Source organism: Neoarius graeffei, chromosome 2, assembly GCF_027579695.1.
Source record: "Neoarius graeffei isolate fNeoGra1 chromosome 2, fNeoGra1.pri, whole genome shotgun sequence".
Classification (NCBI taxonomy): Eukaryota; Metazoa; Chordata; class Actinopteri; order Siluriformes; family Ariidae; genus Neoarius; species Neoarius graeffei.
Genome location: NC_083570.1, coordinates 14,729,606 through 14,745,355, shown reverse-complemented (window position 1 = coordinate 14,745,355; position 15,750 = coordinate 14,729,606). Strand labels below are relative to the sequence as shown.

Genomic DNA, 15,750 nt, shown 5'->3' with positions numbered 1-15,750 from the left:
ACGAGAGAGTGATGTGTGTGAGAGTGATGTGTGAGAGAATGATGTGTGAGAGAGTGATGTGTGAGAGATGTGTGTGAGAGTGGAGAGAGAGTGGTGTGTGAGATAGTGAAGAGAGAGAGTGGTGTGTGAGAGTGATGTGTGTGAGAGTGACGAGAGAGTGATGTGTGTGAGAGTGACGAGAGAGTGATGTGTGAGAGTGATGTGTGAGAATGAGAGTGATGTGTGAGAGAGTGAGAGTGATGTGTGTGAGAGTGATGAGAGAGTGATGTGTGAGAGTGATGTGTGAGAGTGATGTTTGTGAGAATGAGAGTGATGTGTGAGAGAGATGTGTGAGAGAGATGTTTGTGAGAATGAGAGTGATGTGTGAGAGAGTGATGTGTGTGAGAGTGATGTTTGTGAGAATGAGAGTGATGTATGTGAGAGTGAGAGTGATGTGTGTGAGAGTGATGTATGTGAGAGAGTGAAGAGAGAGAGTGGTGTGTGAGAGTTATGTGTGTGAGAGTTATGAGAGAGTGATGAGTGATGAGAGTGATGTGAGAGTGATGTGTGAGAGAGTAAGAGTGATGTGAGAGTGATGTGTGAGAGAGTGATGTGTGAGAGAGTGATGTGTGAGAGAGTGATGTGTGAGAGAGTGATGTGTGAGAGAGTGACGAGAGAGTGATGTGTGTGAGAGTGATGAGAGAGTGATGTGTGAGAGTGATGTGTGAGAGAGTGATGTGAGAGAGTGGAGAGAGAGTGGTGTGTGAGATAGTGAAGAGAGAGAGTGATGTGTGTGAGAGTGATGTGTGTGAGAGTGACGAGAGAGTGATGTGTGTGAGAGTGATGTGTGAGAGAGTGAGAGTGATGTATGTGAGAGTGATGTGTGAGAGAGTGAGAGTGATGTGTGTGAGAGTGATGAGAGAGTGATGTGTGAGAGTGATGTGTGAGAGTGATGTTTGTGAGAATGAGAGTGATGTGTGAGAGAGATGTGTGAGAGAGATGTTTGTGAGAATGAGAGTGATGTGTGAGAGAGTGATGTGTGTGAGAGTGATGTTTGTGAGAATGAGAGTGATGTATGTGAGAGTGAGAGTGATGTGTGTGAGAGTGATGTATGTGAGAGAGTGAAGAGAGAGAGTGGTGTGTGAGAGTTATGTGTGTGAGAGTTATGAGAGAGTGATGAGTGATGAGAGTGATGTGAGAGTGATGTGTGAGAGAGTAAGAGTGATGTGAGAGTGATGTGTGAGAGAGTGATGTGTGAGAGAGTGATGTGTGAGAGAGTGATGTGTGAGAGAGTGATGAGAGAGAGTGGTGTGTGAGAGTGATGTGTGTGAGAGTGACGAGAGAGTGATGTGTGTGAGAGTGATGAGAGAGTGATGTGTGAGAGTGATGTGTGAGAGAGTGATGTGAGAGAGAGTGATGTGAGAGAGTGGAGAGAGAGTGGTGTGTGAGATAGTGAAGAGAGAGAGTGATGTGTGTGAGAGTGATGTGTGTGAGAGTGACGAGAGAGTGATGTGTGTGAGAGTGATGTGTGAGAGAGTGAGAGTGATGTATGTGAGAGTGATGTGTGAGAGAGTGAGAGTGATGTGTGTGAGAGTGATGAGAGAGTGATGTGTGAGAGTGATGTGTGAGAGTGATGTTTGTGAGAATGAGAGTGATGTGTGAGAGAGTGATGTATGTGAGAGTGATGTGTGTGAGAGTGAAAGTGATGTGAGAGTGAAAGTGATGTGAGAGTGATGTGTGTGAGAGTGAAAGTGATGTGAGAGTGATGTGTGTGTGAGAGTGAAAGTGATGTGAGAGTGATGTGTGTGTGAGAGTGAAAGTGATGTGAGAGTGATGTGTGTGTGAGAGTGAAAGTGATGTGAGAGTGATGTGTGTGTGAGAGTGAAAGTGATGTGAGAGTGATGTGTGTGTGAGAGTGAAAGTGATGTGAGAGTGATGTGTGTGTGAGAGTGATGTGTGTGTGAGAGTGAAAGTGATGTGAGAGTGATGTGTGTGTGAGTGAAAGTGATGTGAGAGTGATGTGTGTGCGAGAGTGAAAGTGATGTGAGAGTGATGTGTGTGAAAGTGATGTGAGAGTGATGTGTGTGTGAGAGTGAAAGTGATGTGAGAGTGATGTGTGTGTGAGAGTGATGTGTGTGTGTGAGAGTGAAAGTGATGAGAGTGATGTGTGTGTGAGAGTGATGTGTGTGTGTGAGAGTGAAAGTGATGTGAGAGTGATGTGTGTGTGAGAGTGATGTGTGTGTGAGAGTGAAAGTGATGTGAGAGTGATGTGTGTGTGAGTGAAAGTGATGTGAGAGTGATGTGTGTGCGAGAGTGAAAGTGATGTGAGAGTGATGTGTGTGTGAAAGTGATGTGAGAGTGATGTGTGTGTGAAAGTGATGTGAGAGTGATGTGTGTGTGAGAGTGAAAGTGATGTGAGAGTGATGTGTGTGTGAGAGTGAAAGTGATGTGAGAGTGATGTGTGTGTGAGAGTGATGTGTGTGTGTGAGAGTGAAAGTGATGTGAGAGTGATGTGTGTGTGAGAGTGATGTGTGTGTGTGAGAGTGAAAGTGATGTGAGAGTGATGTGTGTGTGAGAGTGATGTGTGTGTGTGAGAGTGAAAGTGATGTGAGAGTGATGTGTGTGTGAGAGTGATGTGTGTGTGAGAGTGAAAGTGATGTGAGAGTGATGTGTGTGTGAGTGAAAGTGATGTGAGAGTGATGTGTGTGCGAGAGTGAAAGTGATGTGAGAGTGATGTGTGTGTGAAAGTGATGTGAGAGTGATGTGTGTGTGAGAGTGAAAGTGATGTGAGAGTGATGTGTGTGTGAGAGTGAAAGTGATGTGAGAGTGATGTGTGTGTGAGAGTGAAAGTGATGTGAGAGTGATGTGTGTGTGAGAGTGATGTGTGTGTGTGAGAGTGAAAGTGATGTGAGAGTGATGTGTGTGTGAGAGTGATGTGTGTGTGTGAGAGTGAAAGTGATGTGAGAGTGATGTGTGTGTGAGAGTGATGTGTGTGTGAGAGTGAAAGTGATGTGAGAGTGATGTGTGTGTGAGTGAAAGTGATGTGAGAGTGATGTGTGTGCGAGAGTGAAAGTGATGTGAGAGTGATGTGTGTGTGAAAGTGATGTGAGAGTGATGTGTGTGTGAGAGTGAAAGTGATGTGAGAGTGATGTGTGTGTGAGAGTGAAAGTGATGTGAGAGTGATGTGTGTGTGAGAGTGATGTGTGTGTGTGAGAGTGAAAGTGATGTGAGAGTGATGTGTGTGTGAGAGTGATGTGTGTGTGAGAGTGAAAGTGATGTGAGAGTGATGTGTGTGTGAGTGAAAGTGATGTGAGAGTGATGTGTGTGCGAGAGTGAAAGTGATGTGAGAGTGATGTGTGTGTGAAAGTGATGTGAGAGTGATGTGTGTGTGAGAGTGAAAGTGATGTGAGAGTGATGTGTGTGTGAGAGTGAAAGTGATGTGAGAGTGATGTGTGTGTGAGAGTGATGTGTGTGTGTGAGAGTGAAAGTGATGTGAGAGTGATGTGTGTGTGAGAGTGGCGGTTGGTCTGTGCTTCGGCTCGCGCGCGTTAAAATAAAAACATCAGCGCGCGAGCCGTCGGTTGTTTTGAAGGGAGGAGGAGGAACAGTGTGTGTGTGTGTGTGTGTGAGAAAACAAAAACAGTGACAGCCAGAGCTCGGAAACACGCACACACACATACATACACAAACACATACACACATGTAGGCTACACACACCCTGCACGCGCAGTAAGAAAAGAACACGGTGTGTGTGTGTTTTCTCCCGCTTTTTTCTTTCCTTACCCATCTTTGCGCTTGGCTTTATAAACATGCCCGTAGGTGCCGCGACCCACTTTGCAACCTTCATATTCGAACAGATCTTCCACTCTCTCCCTTTCGGCCGCCAGCTTGGTTTTGAAGTCGTAATCCATTTTTGTTTAACCCATAAATATTCCCTTAATTGACGATCCAATCAAATATTAATTGTGACACGCATTAATTAAATAATCGGATGGTTGTTATTTTTCCCCCCACCATTTCCTTGTTTGGGATTTTTGGTCCGCTCCGCTCAACGTTCACTGGCTCGTTGACGTGTTTTCATCGGCGCGCAAAGCATTCTGGGTAATTGTAGTTTTCTCACACTGAGGCATCGCGTCCGCGTCCGTGTTAGCGCAGGGCTACAGGAACTACAAATCCGCACAGCATTTGCGTATCGCCATATTCGCTCTCAAATACGACAATCAATAAATCACGATATACAGAGCTGATATTGAAAACTGTTTGTTTGTAAAATTGGAAGAATTTTTTTGCTTTTGTTTTTATTGAAACACATTGTATGGATAATTCGTTATGTTGTTTTTATTAAATTAAAATTGTGAAGAAAAAAACGCACATTTATTTGTACATATCTTTTAGTGAAAACTCTTGTGTGTATTTTAATAATGTCTAAACAAACCCGCTCAGCCTCGATACAGATTACGCAACTGTTTTTTTTGTTTTTTTTTAAGATTGACAGCACAGAAAGCCAATCCGAAGTTAAAATCAGGCGGGACCTTGATGTCGGTTGGCTCACGCCCTATTAACACAGCCGCGTTGATTCAGCGACCAATAAGAAGAAGAAAAGGGCGGGTTCTCGATTGTGATTGGTTCAAGGTCAAGCCAGGCATGCTCGTGAATAGTATAAAAGCACGGCGCAGGAGAAGCTCGTTGCTCTACACAGTATGGCCGGCGATATTAGCTAGCACTCGCTCACGGTTATTCTCTGTAAAAGGGGAAAAGTCGGTGAAAAGACGTTTAACGAAATAATCGAGAACACCTCATTAAAACATACAACACCAGGGCCCAAGACTGAAAGACTGTTCTTTAGCTTGAGAAGGCGAAAGGGCTTGATTTGGGGCTGAAATCAAAAAAAATTTTTTTTTTGATTTCTGTTTTTGTTGTGTCACCATGGAAGAGAACAGTGCTCACTTCTTCGAGGGGACCGAGAAGCTGCTGGAGGTTTGGTTCTCTCGGCAGGACGACAGCAAAGGTACCGGGGACCTACGAAGCATCCCGAGGTTAGTTTGGGGGGTAATATGTCTCTAACGGCGATTTTTCTGTGCCCGAGTCCCAAATACTATCATATTGGATAAGTAGGGCACTAGATAGGGGGCGGGGACACGTTTACCTTGTGTACTACGTAGTGCGCCTGTATAGGGAACAAGGCACTATTTGGGACTCTTTTTCGTGTATTTTAATTAAGCCTTGCGCACTTTCTCTCAGTATCGTGCTGTGAAACTAGCATTATGCTATTTATGTTGGAATATTTTTCTTGAATTGCTGTAGTGAGATTTTTTTTTTCTGACGCAAGAGGAGACAAATAGCTGAGTGGTGACATGGTCGGTCGGTTGGTATGTTTGCTCAGTAACTCTCACACACCCTCCCCCTCCCTCCTAGTCATTCATTTATAGCGTACTAGGCCAAAGTCTTGATTCAAAATAGCTTAAATATTTAACTTTTCTGGAAGTTTTCTCGTCATAAAGTTGACATTTTTATCGTTTTGAGGCGATATCTGTAGTCTAACCGAGAGCTTTTCTCTCAATTTTTTTTCCCTCTGTCAGATTCGTCACGGCACTCGTGTTTTCTATTTTTATTTATTTTGGCGGGGTGTAAAGAAGTGCTCAGATATCTTTCAATTCTAAAAAAAAACCAAAAACCACTTTTTTAAGTTAGCATGTAATGATGTACTTTCGCAGATTCGTCACATTACATCACCCCGGTTTAACGCAAATACTCTACGCGGCTAATTTGCATATTTAAATTCTTTCTGTTCGGGTTAGGTTGTCGCTGTCTCGTGAGGGTTCCGAACACGTGACTCGTTTTGCGTTCGAGAACGCAGGCGCGCACGCACGTGCGCAGGGTCTGGCCTGGTTCGGTTCCTGTTTGTCTCGCGCGCACGATTTACAGCACACTGCAGTGCGCGCGAGCGATGTATCTCTCTCTCTCTCTCTCTCTCATATCTGCGCATGCTCGTTAAAATGCTTGCAGGGTCAGGAGCAGTGCACGCGCTTGTATGTATATAATGCTTGTGACGTCACTTAGCCTCTTGCCTGCGCCATAAGCAGATTGAATGACGTGTTTGGGGAAATATCTTCAGTGCAAAAGTTAGTATCTCATGAGCTTATTCAGACAGGAATAGTTTTTTGCATGAAGTTTTCTTACAATCAGGGTATGCAAGCTAAAAATCACGTTTAACACCTATTATTTTCAATATCAAAAGGCTTGACTATTGGCCCTTTTCCACTACCCTTTTTCAGCTCACTTCAGCCCGACACGGCTCGCGTTTCGACTACCTCAGAGCAGCACGACTCGGCTCGCTTCAGCCTTGCTTAGCACCCAAAACTCTTACGGTTTTGGAGTGGGGCTGAAGCGAGCCGAGTGGGGCTAGGGGCGTGAGGAGACACTCCCCTGTGCACTGATTGGTGAGGTCCTCACATGCCCCGCGAGCACGCTGGGATTTGTAAACCCGGAAGAATTATGAGAATTTCTGAAGCCTTATGCGCCTCGCCTCATCTATACGCTCTTGCCAGTATCTGTTGGCGTTGTCGGTGACAACAAGCCACAGCACCAAGACCAGCAACACTAACGACTCCATGTTTATTGTTTACTATCCGGGTCGTGAGACTACTGCTTAAAAGGTCACTGTCACTGTGCTGCCTAACATCATGTGACGTCCACCCACTTTTGCTAACTCCACCCAATGTGTCCACCCACTTCCAGCCAGCACGGTTCAGCGCGGTTGTAGTCGAAATGCAACTCCAACAGCCCCACTCAGCCCAACTCAGCACAGCACGACTCAGCCGCGTTGGTAGTGGAAAAGCAGCATTGATAAACTTGGTTGCTTATTGTAGCCCTGTGATAGCTCTATTTAGCAAAATCAGGTTTATGTCTAAACCAGGCAACAGGGGTGCTGCGCCCTCAAGGCCAATTTCTGCTGACAACCCAGTCCTCGCAGATGGCGTCTGCGTAGCCCCCCCCCCCGTAGACACTCTGCGCGCACCTCCCAAAAACTGTGACCACTGCAGAAGCCTCGCAGACAAGAGGGCTCGGATTGGTCCACTCTACATCCGCTGTACACGCACTTCCGCTTCCCTACTTTCCCAGTTTGGTTTGTTTTCACAACCGCCATTTTTAAAGACACGAGCGAAGATAGAGCAGCACGAAGAGCGGTTGATCGAAGAAGTGAGGAAGTATGTCTATCTATACGCCTCCAGTTCTAGTCATTATAAGTAGAGGATAAACACTCCACTAACCACACCCACCAACTACTCCTAGCGACTTCGTGCCCCCTTGCGTTGTGGCGGTGAATAACATCGCACACGCCTATTACTCCCCGCTCAACGATAAATTACAACTGTCTGCGAAAAGTAATGGAGTAATTAATGGATTTAAGGTGACATGGTCTTAAATTCTCTATTTTTTCCTGCTTCACCATGACTCAATGCAAGATACATTATGCATGGCATCACATGGTGGGCTTTGTTTGTGCAAGGCAGTGCAGGATACTAATTTGAAACTGACGTGAGCATGTGAATGACTAGTTATGGAAAGTGAGAACGTATACAAAGGAAAAGAAACGCAGGACCAAACTTAAAAATATCAACGAGCACCTTGGTGTGATCAGCTGTTCATTTAGTGACTATGATGGAACTGTCAAAGGTAAACCTGCAGACTTCCTGTCTGCTTGACTGTGCGAAACGAGTGACTAAAGCAAAATGTGCATGAAATCCCTTCAAATTAAATAACTTTCCAGCCACAGAATGGCCTGATTTCTGTAATATCTCACAAAATAAACATCACAATGACCAAACTTCAGACCGAACTAAATTTCACTGATTTTTATGAAATTGAAAGGTTGTCTACTTTTAGAATGCATATTCTGGACCAAATTTTTTTTTAATGAAAGTATGGCCCTTTACAAACTTGTCCAGAAAGGTAATTTTGCACAAGGCCATCTGTCTACAGCAGGAAAATAAAATAAAACATGTCTGGAAACCGCATTCCAGCATAACCTTATCCCACCTGTAAAACATGGTGGTGGTAGTATCATGGTTTGGGCCTGTTTTGCTGCATCTGGGCCAAAAAACATGGCTGAATCCTGAATGACTCCTGTTTGTATAAATAGGGCACTACATAGGCAGCAGTGGTAGTTTCTTTTTCCCTGCCATGGAAGCGCACTTGTATACTGAGGAGGAAAGCAATGATATATATTGGTCATGAGCCAGTATATACCATCATGCATTGTGGTCACGTTGGGGGTGGTGAATGGCCGGAGGAGGAAACGCGACATAAATGGACATTCAAGTACAATTAAAATTGGTAAGAATAGAATGATGGATAAAATACGAGAGCAGGTTGGCACAGAGCGAGGAATTGATCAAAGGCTTTTTTTTCTTAAGTATTCAGCCTTGATTTTTTTTTTTTTTAAAAACTGAAAGATGCAGCAGACACAAAGTACTCTGTATTTATCAGGCCTCAATGTTAACGTGACTCCTTTTGACCTGCAGGGTCAATCTTTGCCCTAAAAATTGTGGTGTTTAAGTACAAGGGTTAAGGTGACACTGGGGTAGAATTAAGTTATTTAGACTACGTTCAGACTGCACCCTGAAACGACCCATATCCGTTTTTTTTTTCCTCGCCCATATGCGGCCTGTATCCGATTTGTTATTGACAATCTGAACGACACAGATCCGATTTTTTCACATGCGACCCAGGCCGCTTGGATATGTGGTACTAATTCCGATGCATATGTTATTTTCACATGCGACTGCAGTCTGACTGGACAGGTCGCATTCATGCGACCTACACGTCATCAACAAGAGACAAACGTCACTATTCTGCGTTGGCTAATCCCACCTCTTTGGTGGAAAACATTTATACAGTTTTCAGAATTTAAATAGACTTTTATAGAATTGATCAAGCTAATGGTGGATTTGGTAGGGACCTGGATGTTAAACCATCCATGTTCTGGAAATTTCCAGTAATTTGACACCTTCGGTCTCGTTAGTCTGCTGCCCACATTAATCAGATTATTGTGCGAGTTCCGCCGCCACCACAAAAACCACATCGCCAGGTCTCGCCTCATCTCCATAGCAAACTGCACTGGTGTTTCTGCACCTTGAGCCAGCGCTGAGAGAAGTTGCAGAATTCAGCTGGCTATAAACAATCTAAATAAATATTTATAAAAATGTAGAAAGTTTAATAAGACAAAATAAATATGTGCAAATTATTAAGCCTGAATTAAGAGTTTGGTAATACAGCGGCCGTATCCCAAATGACTGCCTACTGAAGCTCGAGTGCACTATATAGTTTAAAAATCCATTACTTCCTAGTAACATGTAGTGCACTTGTATAGAAATTTGAGACATTTGGGAGTCAACCCTCGTTACCAGGCTACACGTTTTCATTTCAGTTCAGAAACGAACACACATGAGACCTCACACTTTAACACTAACCAGATAATTAAACAAACAAAAAACATGAGTGCTTTTTTGTTTACGTATTAGGTAGATGTGCTTATGACGTGTCAATTTGCACATGCGGGACACTTTTGGGTCGTTTTCCGTTCATGTTGGAGATCGCATACAAGCCTCATATAATTGGTAATGTGAACGGCCTAACAAGAAAATCGGATTTCACAAATTGGATATGGGTCGTTTCAGGTTGCAGTCTGAACGTAGTGTTCGACAAAAGGACTTGGGTATTTTTTATTTTTTTAAAAAGACTTCAAGCATGAATCGATATTGTAGGACGACATGCTTTGACTGACAATATTGTAAAGATGAATTATAAAACTCAAAACGAGTACTGTTTTGTCATTCAGTTTGCTGGTGCATTTAGGAGGAAACTAAACCTGTCCTTATTTTCACATGCATGATGGGCCAAAGTCCATGATGAACAGGATAATTCACTATAAATGATGTGAATTACTGTAGAGGGTGTGGTTTACGATTTGAGGCACACAAGCATAAAGGGTGCCGATAGCTGTGTAACTAGATGTCGTCGGGGTTGTTGAGATGGAGGTGGTCACCATTGAAGTTGGAGCCCTTTGAGAGTAAAAGCTTTGGCTTTCCCAGCATTCTGTTCCTAAAAGCTGATTGAGTTTTTACACAAACTTGTATGTTTTTTAACTCTCAGGACTCTTTGGGGGAATTTATATTGACATGTAGCTAATGCTAACACTAGGCCACAAATCTGTCCTGTCACTCCAGTAGTTTTTGAGGAATCTTGTATGGCTCAAAACTGCTAATAAAGTCTAACTTCCATCTTTAGCTTCCTTCTGATTAGGGATGTTAACTGATGACCGTTTGACCGGTGGTTGACCGAATCAACGTTAACCGGTTAATTTTCTTTTGGTTGTCTGTGAAAAAAAATCAATCATTTTGGAGCTGAGAACCTGGAATTCTGTGTTAAAGCTTGGGGCATGCCATGCGGTGTAAGGACAACAGCTGACAAATCAGAAACACCCATTCAGTCATGTCCCACCCCAGTTGAACACAGCTGCCACCAGTGTTGCCAGATTGGGTGGTTTCCTGCCCATTTGAGTGGTTTTAAGTGGATTTTGGGGGGTTTTGAACATTTTGGGCTGGAAAACGTCAGCAATATCTGGCAACATTGGCTGCCACTTGGTGAAAGAAAAGTGTAGACAGGCTTTTTAGCTTACAAATTATTTTTTTAATTATTATTATTAGAAGGCACATTGAGTTTAGTCCTGCCTTGGCCAGTGCATTCTGAAAGTATGTTTCGGTCTGTAGCCAACAATGCATGTTATTGCAGATCATATCTCTCCACACAAACTAAAGGCGCAGATGCCGACTTTTTCACGGACTGTAATGGCATTTGCTTATGTCATTTTAATACAGAATTTACTCTGAAATGATTCACTCCAACGCGCGCCGTTTGCATCCCTGTTTGCTCATAGGTTAACCGACTTTAACCGGCTAATGAGGCTCGGTGGTCGGTCAAGATTTTTTTGTTTTCTCCATCCCTACTTCTGACTCAGATTATCCAAGCACAAACGTGCATGTGTACCTGAATCGAGCCAATCAGAATTGCTGTTACAAATTAGGAAGGGGCAGGGCTCAACATTAATGGTTGTCCACTTGTCCGGGACAAGTGATCCTTTATGTCGGACAAGTTCATTGTGTCAGTTACTTGTCCGATCGGTCGATATTGGGGTTACATATCAAATATCAATTTATTCACATGATTTCCAAAGCATCTCACTTGACATTGTTTTGATGAATCGCTGGCTGCTTCTCTTCGGAAAGAGCGATGTGCGCATGTGCAATATTCCACTTGCGAAACCGGCCAATACCGCTTTGTGTATTTGAGCTGAAAAGTAAGCAGTCATTTAGCAGACCCTTCAGGATTTCAAGATGTTGCGATTTGCAACTTCAACGCAAATTCAACCAATCCCCGTGAATTCAGGGGGGTGCTGCAATTATATCCAATCACTGCAACTTTCCTGCAAATTTGACCAATTGTTGGTGTCGTCTTGAGGTGACGTCGACAAACTACCTTCCGCCTTACTTCCGTGTTTCCGTTCAAGAGAAGCAGCATGTGCGCAGTGTTGCCAGATTGGGCGGTTAAGTGCATTTTGGCGGGTTTTGAACATATTTTGGGCTGGAAAACATCAGCAACGCTGTGCAAGTCAGTGTTTATATAGGCTTAAATTCTGTTACTGAAAGTGTGTTATGTTTACAGTGAAGGACTGTGTGCACTTTTTTTACTTAATACAAGAAATTAATGGATGCCAACATTTTTGCCAAAATGGTATTTTATTTTCCATTGTTTAGGCAGCTTCAGCTTTATACTGTGAGATTCTGTTCAAATTGTTTTTTCTTACGTCACAGCTGAGGCATTTATATTATATTTTAAGGTAACTTCATGTTGTGCTGTGAGGTTCTCTGCACTTTAACTTTTGAACCAACAGGAGCATTTGGATAAGTAAAGCCTATTTTTCTGCATTTTTGTAGTCCTGGTAAACCTTTTATATTGATAAGTTGTTTATAGGACCATTTCTGTCTTTTTTTTTTTTTTTAATCAATAGTTTTTCAGTAATAACTGAATATTTAACGTCACTCAATTTTAATCACAAAGAGAAAATCACAACAATTTCTCGCAACTTTCACTTCCTCCCGCAATGTAATCACAACAAAAACCTAAACACCGCAACTTTCACTTCCTCCTGCAATGTAATCACAACAAAAACCTAAACACCGCAACTTGCATCGCAACCATTAAATACCATACAGGAGCCACAATGAATAATTAAACAATTAATCAGTGGAGGATATATATTCAAAGTTAATAATTTAAAAATGAAAATGTACTGTAACTTTAATTTTCTGGTTTTCAATTTCTCAAATTGGACTCCAATCAATTTTTTTTCTGCAGTGAATAGACAAAGTAATTCTGGTGAAATTAGTTTATTACAAATAGTTTGTGGGTTTTTTCTCATTTTTCTTCAGTCAACTTCACATTCGGACAAGGACAGAACTAATGTCTGGAGTTCATAAGTTGACTTTTTTTTTTTTTTTTTGAAGATGGTGTTATAGCTGGAGTCTCATCTTTAACCTCATGTGACTGCAACTCCTGGTATGAGGGGAATAAAACACTGGTGGATTTCTTTATTTTGAAAATGATCCACTATGGAGTGGTAAGAGTTAGGGATCGACCGATATGTTTTTTTTTTTTTTTTTTTTCAGGGCCGATACCGATTATTATGGAAGTGGGATGCCGATAACCGATATGTGCAACCGATAAATGTAAACATTTATAATTCACATGAAATTAAACATAGCACACACTGACACAGACCTTCATATCCATGAAATGTATGTTTAATTGTAAAATTGAACATGAAGTTTTGTGCAGGGAGATGCCAGCAGCATTTGTACAATAAAGTCAAACATTAGTTAGAATAAAATAAATATTCACCAATAAAAAAATAATCACTCCCTACTATATTACAGCTCACCATTTTCAGTGGAAAATAAATGAAAATACACTCTGGATTCTTTTACACCAAGAACTAAGACTTACCAACTTCAAGTAGTTTTTAAATAACAAACCAAGTGTAGGGAGCTGCCTGCAGCATTTTTTAAAAAGTGAAATCAAACGTACAGTAAAGTAGGCCATCACTCCCTATTAGGAGCAGCTGCTCCTTTAAGAGTATATCGCTTTCCGAATCAAGGCCAATTTATGCCGACAACCCAGTCCTTGCAGATAGCGTCGCAGACAGTGTCTGCGTAGCCCCCCCACCTTCGCAGACGCTCTGCGCGCACCTCCCAAAAATTGTGACCACCGCAGCAGCCTCGCAGACAGCGCCGCAGACAAGAGGGCTCTGATTGGTCCACTCTACCCGCTGTACACGCACTTCCGCTTCCCTACTTTCCCGGTTTGGTTTGTTTTCACGACCGGCATTTTTAAAAACACGAGCGAAGATGGAGCAGCACGAAGAGCGGTTGATTGAGGAAGTACGGACATCTATACGACTCCAGTTCTAGTCATTATAAGTAACCGGAGGATAAACACTCCACTAACCACACCCACCAACTACTCCTAGCGACTTCGCGCCCCCTTGCGTTGTGCCGGTGAATAACATCGCACACGCCTATAACTCCCAGCTCAACAATAAATTACAACTGTCTGCGAAAGCCTTGTTGCACGAGCATGCAGAGGCCTTCAGAAGCGCTAGCAAGGAGAATCACTTGCGCAAGAATTATAAATACTAGTCACACCTGGTTTGTTTAAATGTTCAAACAGCGCTTTATAAAGTTGCCTTGACCACCTCGCTGAATGGCTGTCATTCTACTGTTCGAGTAGAACTACTGACACATTCACAACGTTTCCAGACGGGGATTTAAAAAAATGACTGCAGCCTATGTTATGCTGTTTCAGCGAGACTAGTTGGTTGTAGGCTAATTCAAGTGCTTCCTTCCGCTAAGTTTGCCTGGCTACACAGATGCAAATGGACAATTTTAATGAGTAGTAGATGAAGATTGTAAACATATAATGTGCTTTTGTGACTTATTGCGGCGAAAGCAGCGTGTCCTTACCTTGATACGGGCGCCTTGAAACAGTTCAGTGTTTAGCTGCGTGTGTCGATTGGCTATATCTCTTGTGCCAAACAAATCAGATGTTGTGGTGGGCGGGACCGTGTTCTTGAACTCGGAGGCGAGTGCAGGAAAGGACGTGCAGTGACAGTTGCGTTAGGAACGAAATGGCTGCAAAAAGGCATGTTATCGGCATATCGGTGGAAATTATGGCTGATACCGATAACCCTAAAAATGCAGAATATCGGCCCGATATATCGGCCAGGCCGATTATCGGTCGACCCCTAGTAAGAGTTGCTTTGCTTCTCTTATGGATTAATTTCCTCTGATTCTTGGTGTTTAAACCAGTCAGCACTTCTAAAGGTAGCTTTTAGAAGTGGTGTTTCAGTAGTCAGTCCTGGTCTGGTCTGATGCCAATTTAAAAAAAGGTGGCTTGGATATTTCCTGGTGCTTGAGGCATCAGGAAATTGAACCTGCTTTCATGTGGTGTGTTGAGAAACGCAGGGTCTCCTGCAGCTGGAGGAGACGCGTGTTCATTTCAGGTTGTTCAACGGCTTAATTTAGCTCCTGTGATCTGTTTTTTCCAAGCTCCTCCTGGCAATGACCTGGGGTTCATCTCGGGTTCTGCACGTGTCACTACCTACAGTGGCTGAAACTTGTGTACTTTGTCCTCTGTCCTGATGGCGCTTATGTGATTTAGGGGCAAGTGCTGACCTGGAGATATGGGATGATGGATCCGTCCTACCATAATGAGGGAATCTGGATTATACCAAAATTTTGTCCTGGAATTGTAATTACCCCACTGTTAATCCCAGGAACGCCTAAGTTTCTTGGCACTGGAACCTGATAACTGTGGTTATGGCTTCCCAGGAGGTCAGTGAGTGAGCAGTGTTGGCTTGCGATTAGAAAGGATTAAACCATTTGCTGAGGTACAGGGAAGCAGCTCACTGGTGCTGGAGCTCAGCCAATGGCCAAATAAGTCCACAAGGGCATCTGATTCACAAATCTACACACCTCACTGAACAGCAAAACAGTATGGTGTTCTACACCACTTGAATACCACATGCATCATGTACCCCTTTTCCACCGAATCAGTTCCAGGGCTGGTTCGGGGCTGGGGCCAGTGCTGGTTCACAACTCGTTCAACTTGTGAGCCAGCTGAGAACCAGTTTGCTTTTCCATAGCTTGCGGTGCTAAGGGAAGTTACGTCGCTACGTTTGCATGAACCTTGGCGCAAATATTGAAGCAAAAACAACATGGAAGAAGCAGCAGCAACAATAATAATGGATGACTTCACGTTTGTACAGCTGATGCTTCTTGTTGCTTAAAAATGGCGATCTTTCGTGGTCTTATTGTTGGTCTTAAACCCCCCCCCACTGACGTAAGCGGTTCTTTCCTCTGGCCCAACAGAGTTGGTGCTAGCCTGGAACCGGTTTTTCTGGCCCCAGAGCCAGTTCTTTGTCAGTGGAAACAGAAAACCCAGTTCCAAACTAAGCACTGGCCCCGAACCCGCCCTGGAACTGCTTTGGTGGAAAAGGGGCATAAGAGACAATTGAAGATGCTTCTGTGCAACTGCTTGTAAATGCATCAAATCTAAGTACTTGATGTATCTGAGGTATTCTGCAAGACATGGGATAGAAGATATTTGGAAACGTTTGGTGCAGTAGCTCGTGATGCTCACTGGTTAAGTTTC

At 43.2% G+C, this 15,750-nt stretch overlaps 2 protein-coding genes across 3 annotated transcripts in view; one reads left to right on the top strand and one right to left on the bottom strand.

The window, feature by feature from the left end:
- cdk19 (cyclin dependent kinase 19) overlaps positions 1-4,031 on the bottom strand; it is a 161,724-nt gene extending 157,693 nt beyond the window's left edge. For both annotated transcript variants that reach the window (XR_009654042.1, XM_060913901.1), the window contains exon 1: positions 3,763-4,031. Coding sequence is in view for 1 of the 2 variants with exons in the window: in XM_060913901.1 (XP_060769884.1) it covers positions 3,763-3,890 (128 nt within the window). In the remaining variant the exon portion in view is untranslated. The remainder of the gene's footprint in view (positions 1-3,762) is intronic.
- A 651-nt stretch (positions 4,032-4,682) lies between these two features.
- The window catches only part of amd1 (adenosylmethionine decarboxylase 1), a 36,602-nt gene continuing 25,534 nt past the window's right edge, over positions 4,683-15,750 (top strand). The window contains exon 1 of the mRNA XM_060913899.1: positions 4,683-5,015. Coding sequence (XP_060769882.1) covers positions 4,906-5,015 — 110 coding nt within the window. The 5' untranslated portion in view covers positions 4,683-4,905. The remainder of the gene's footprint in view (positions 5,016-15,750) is intronic.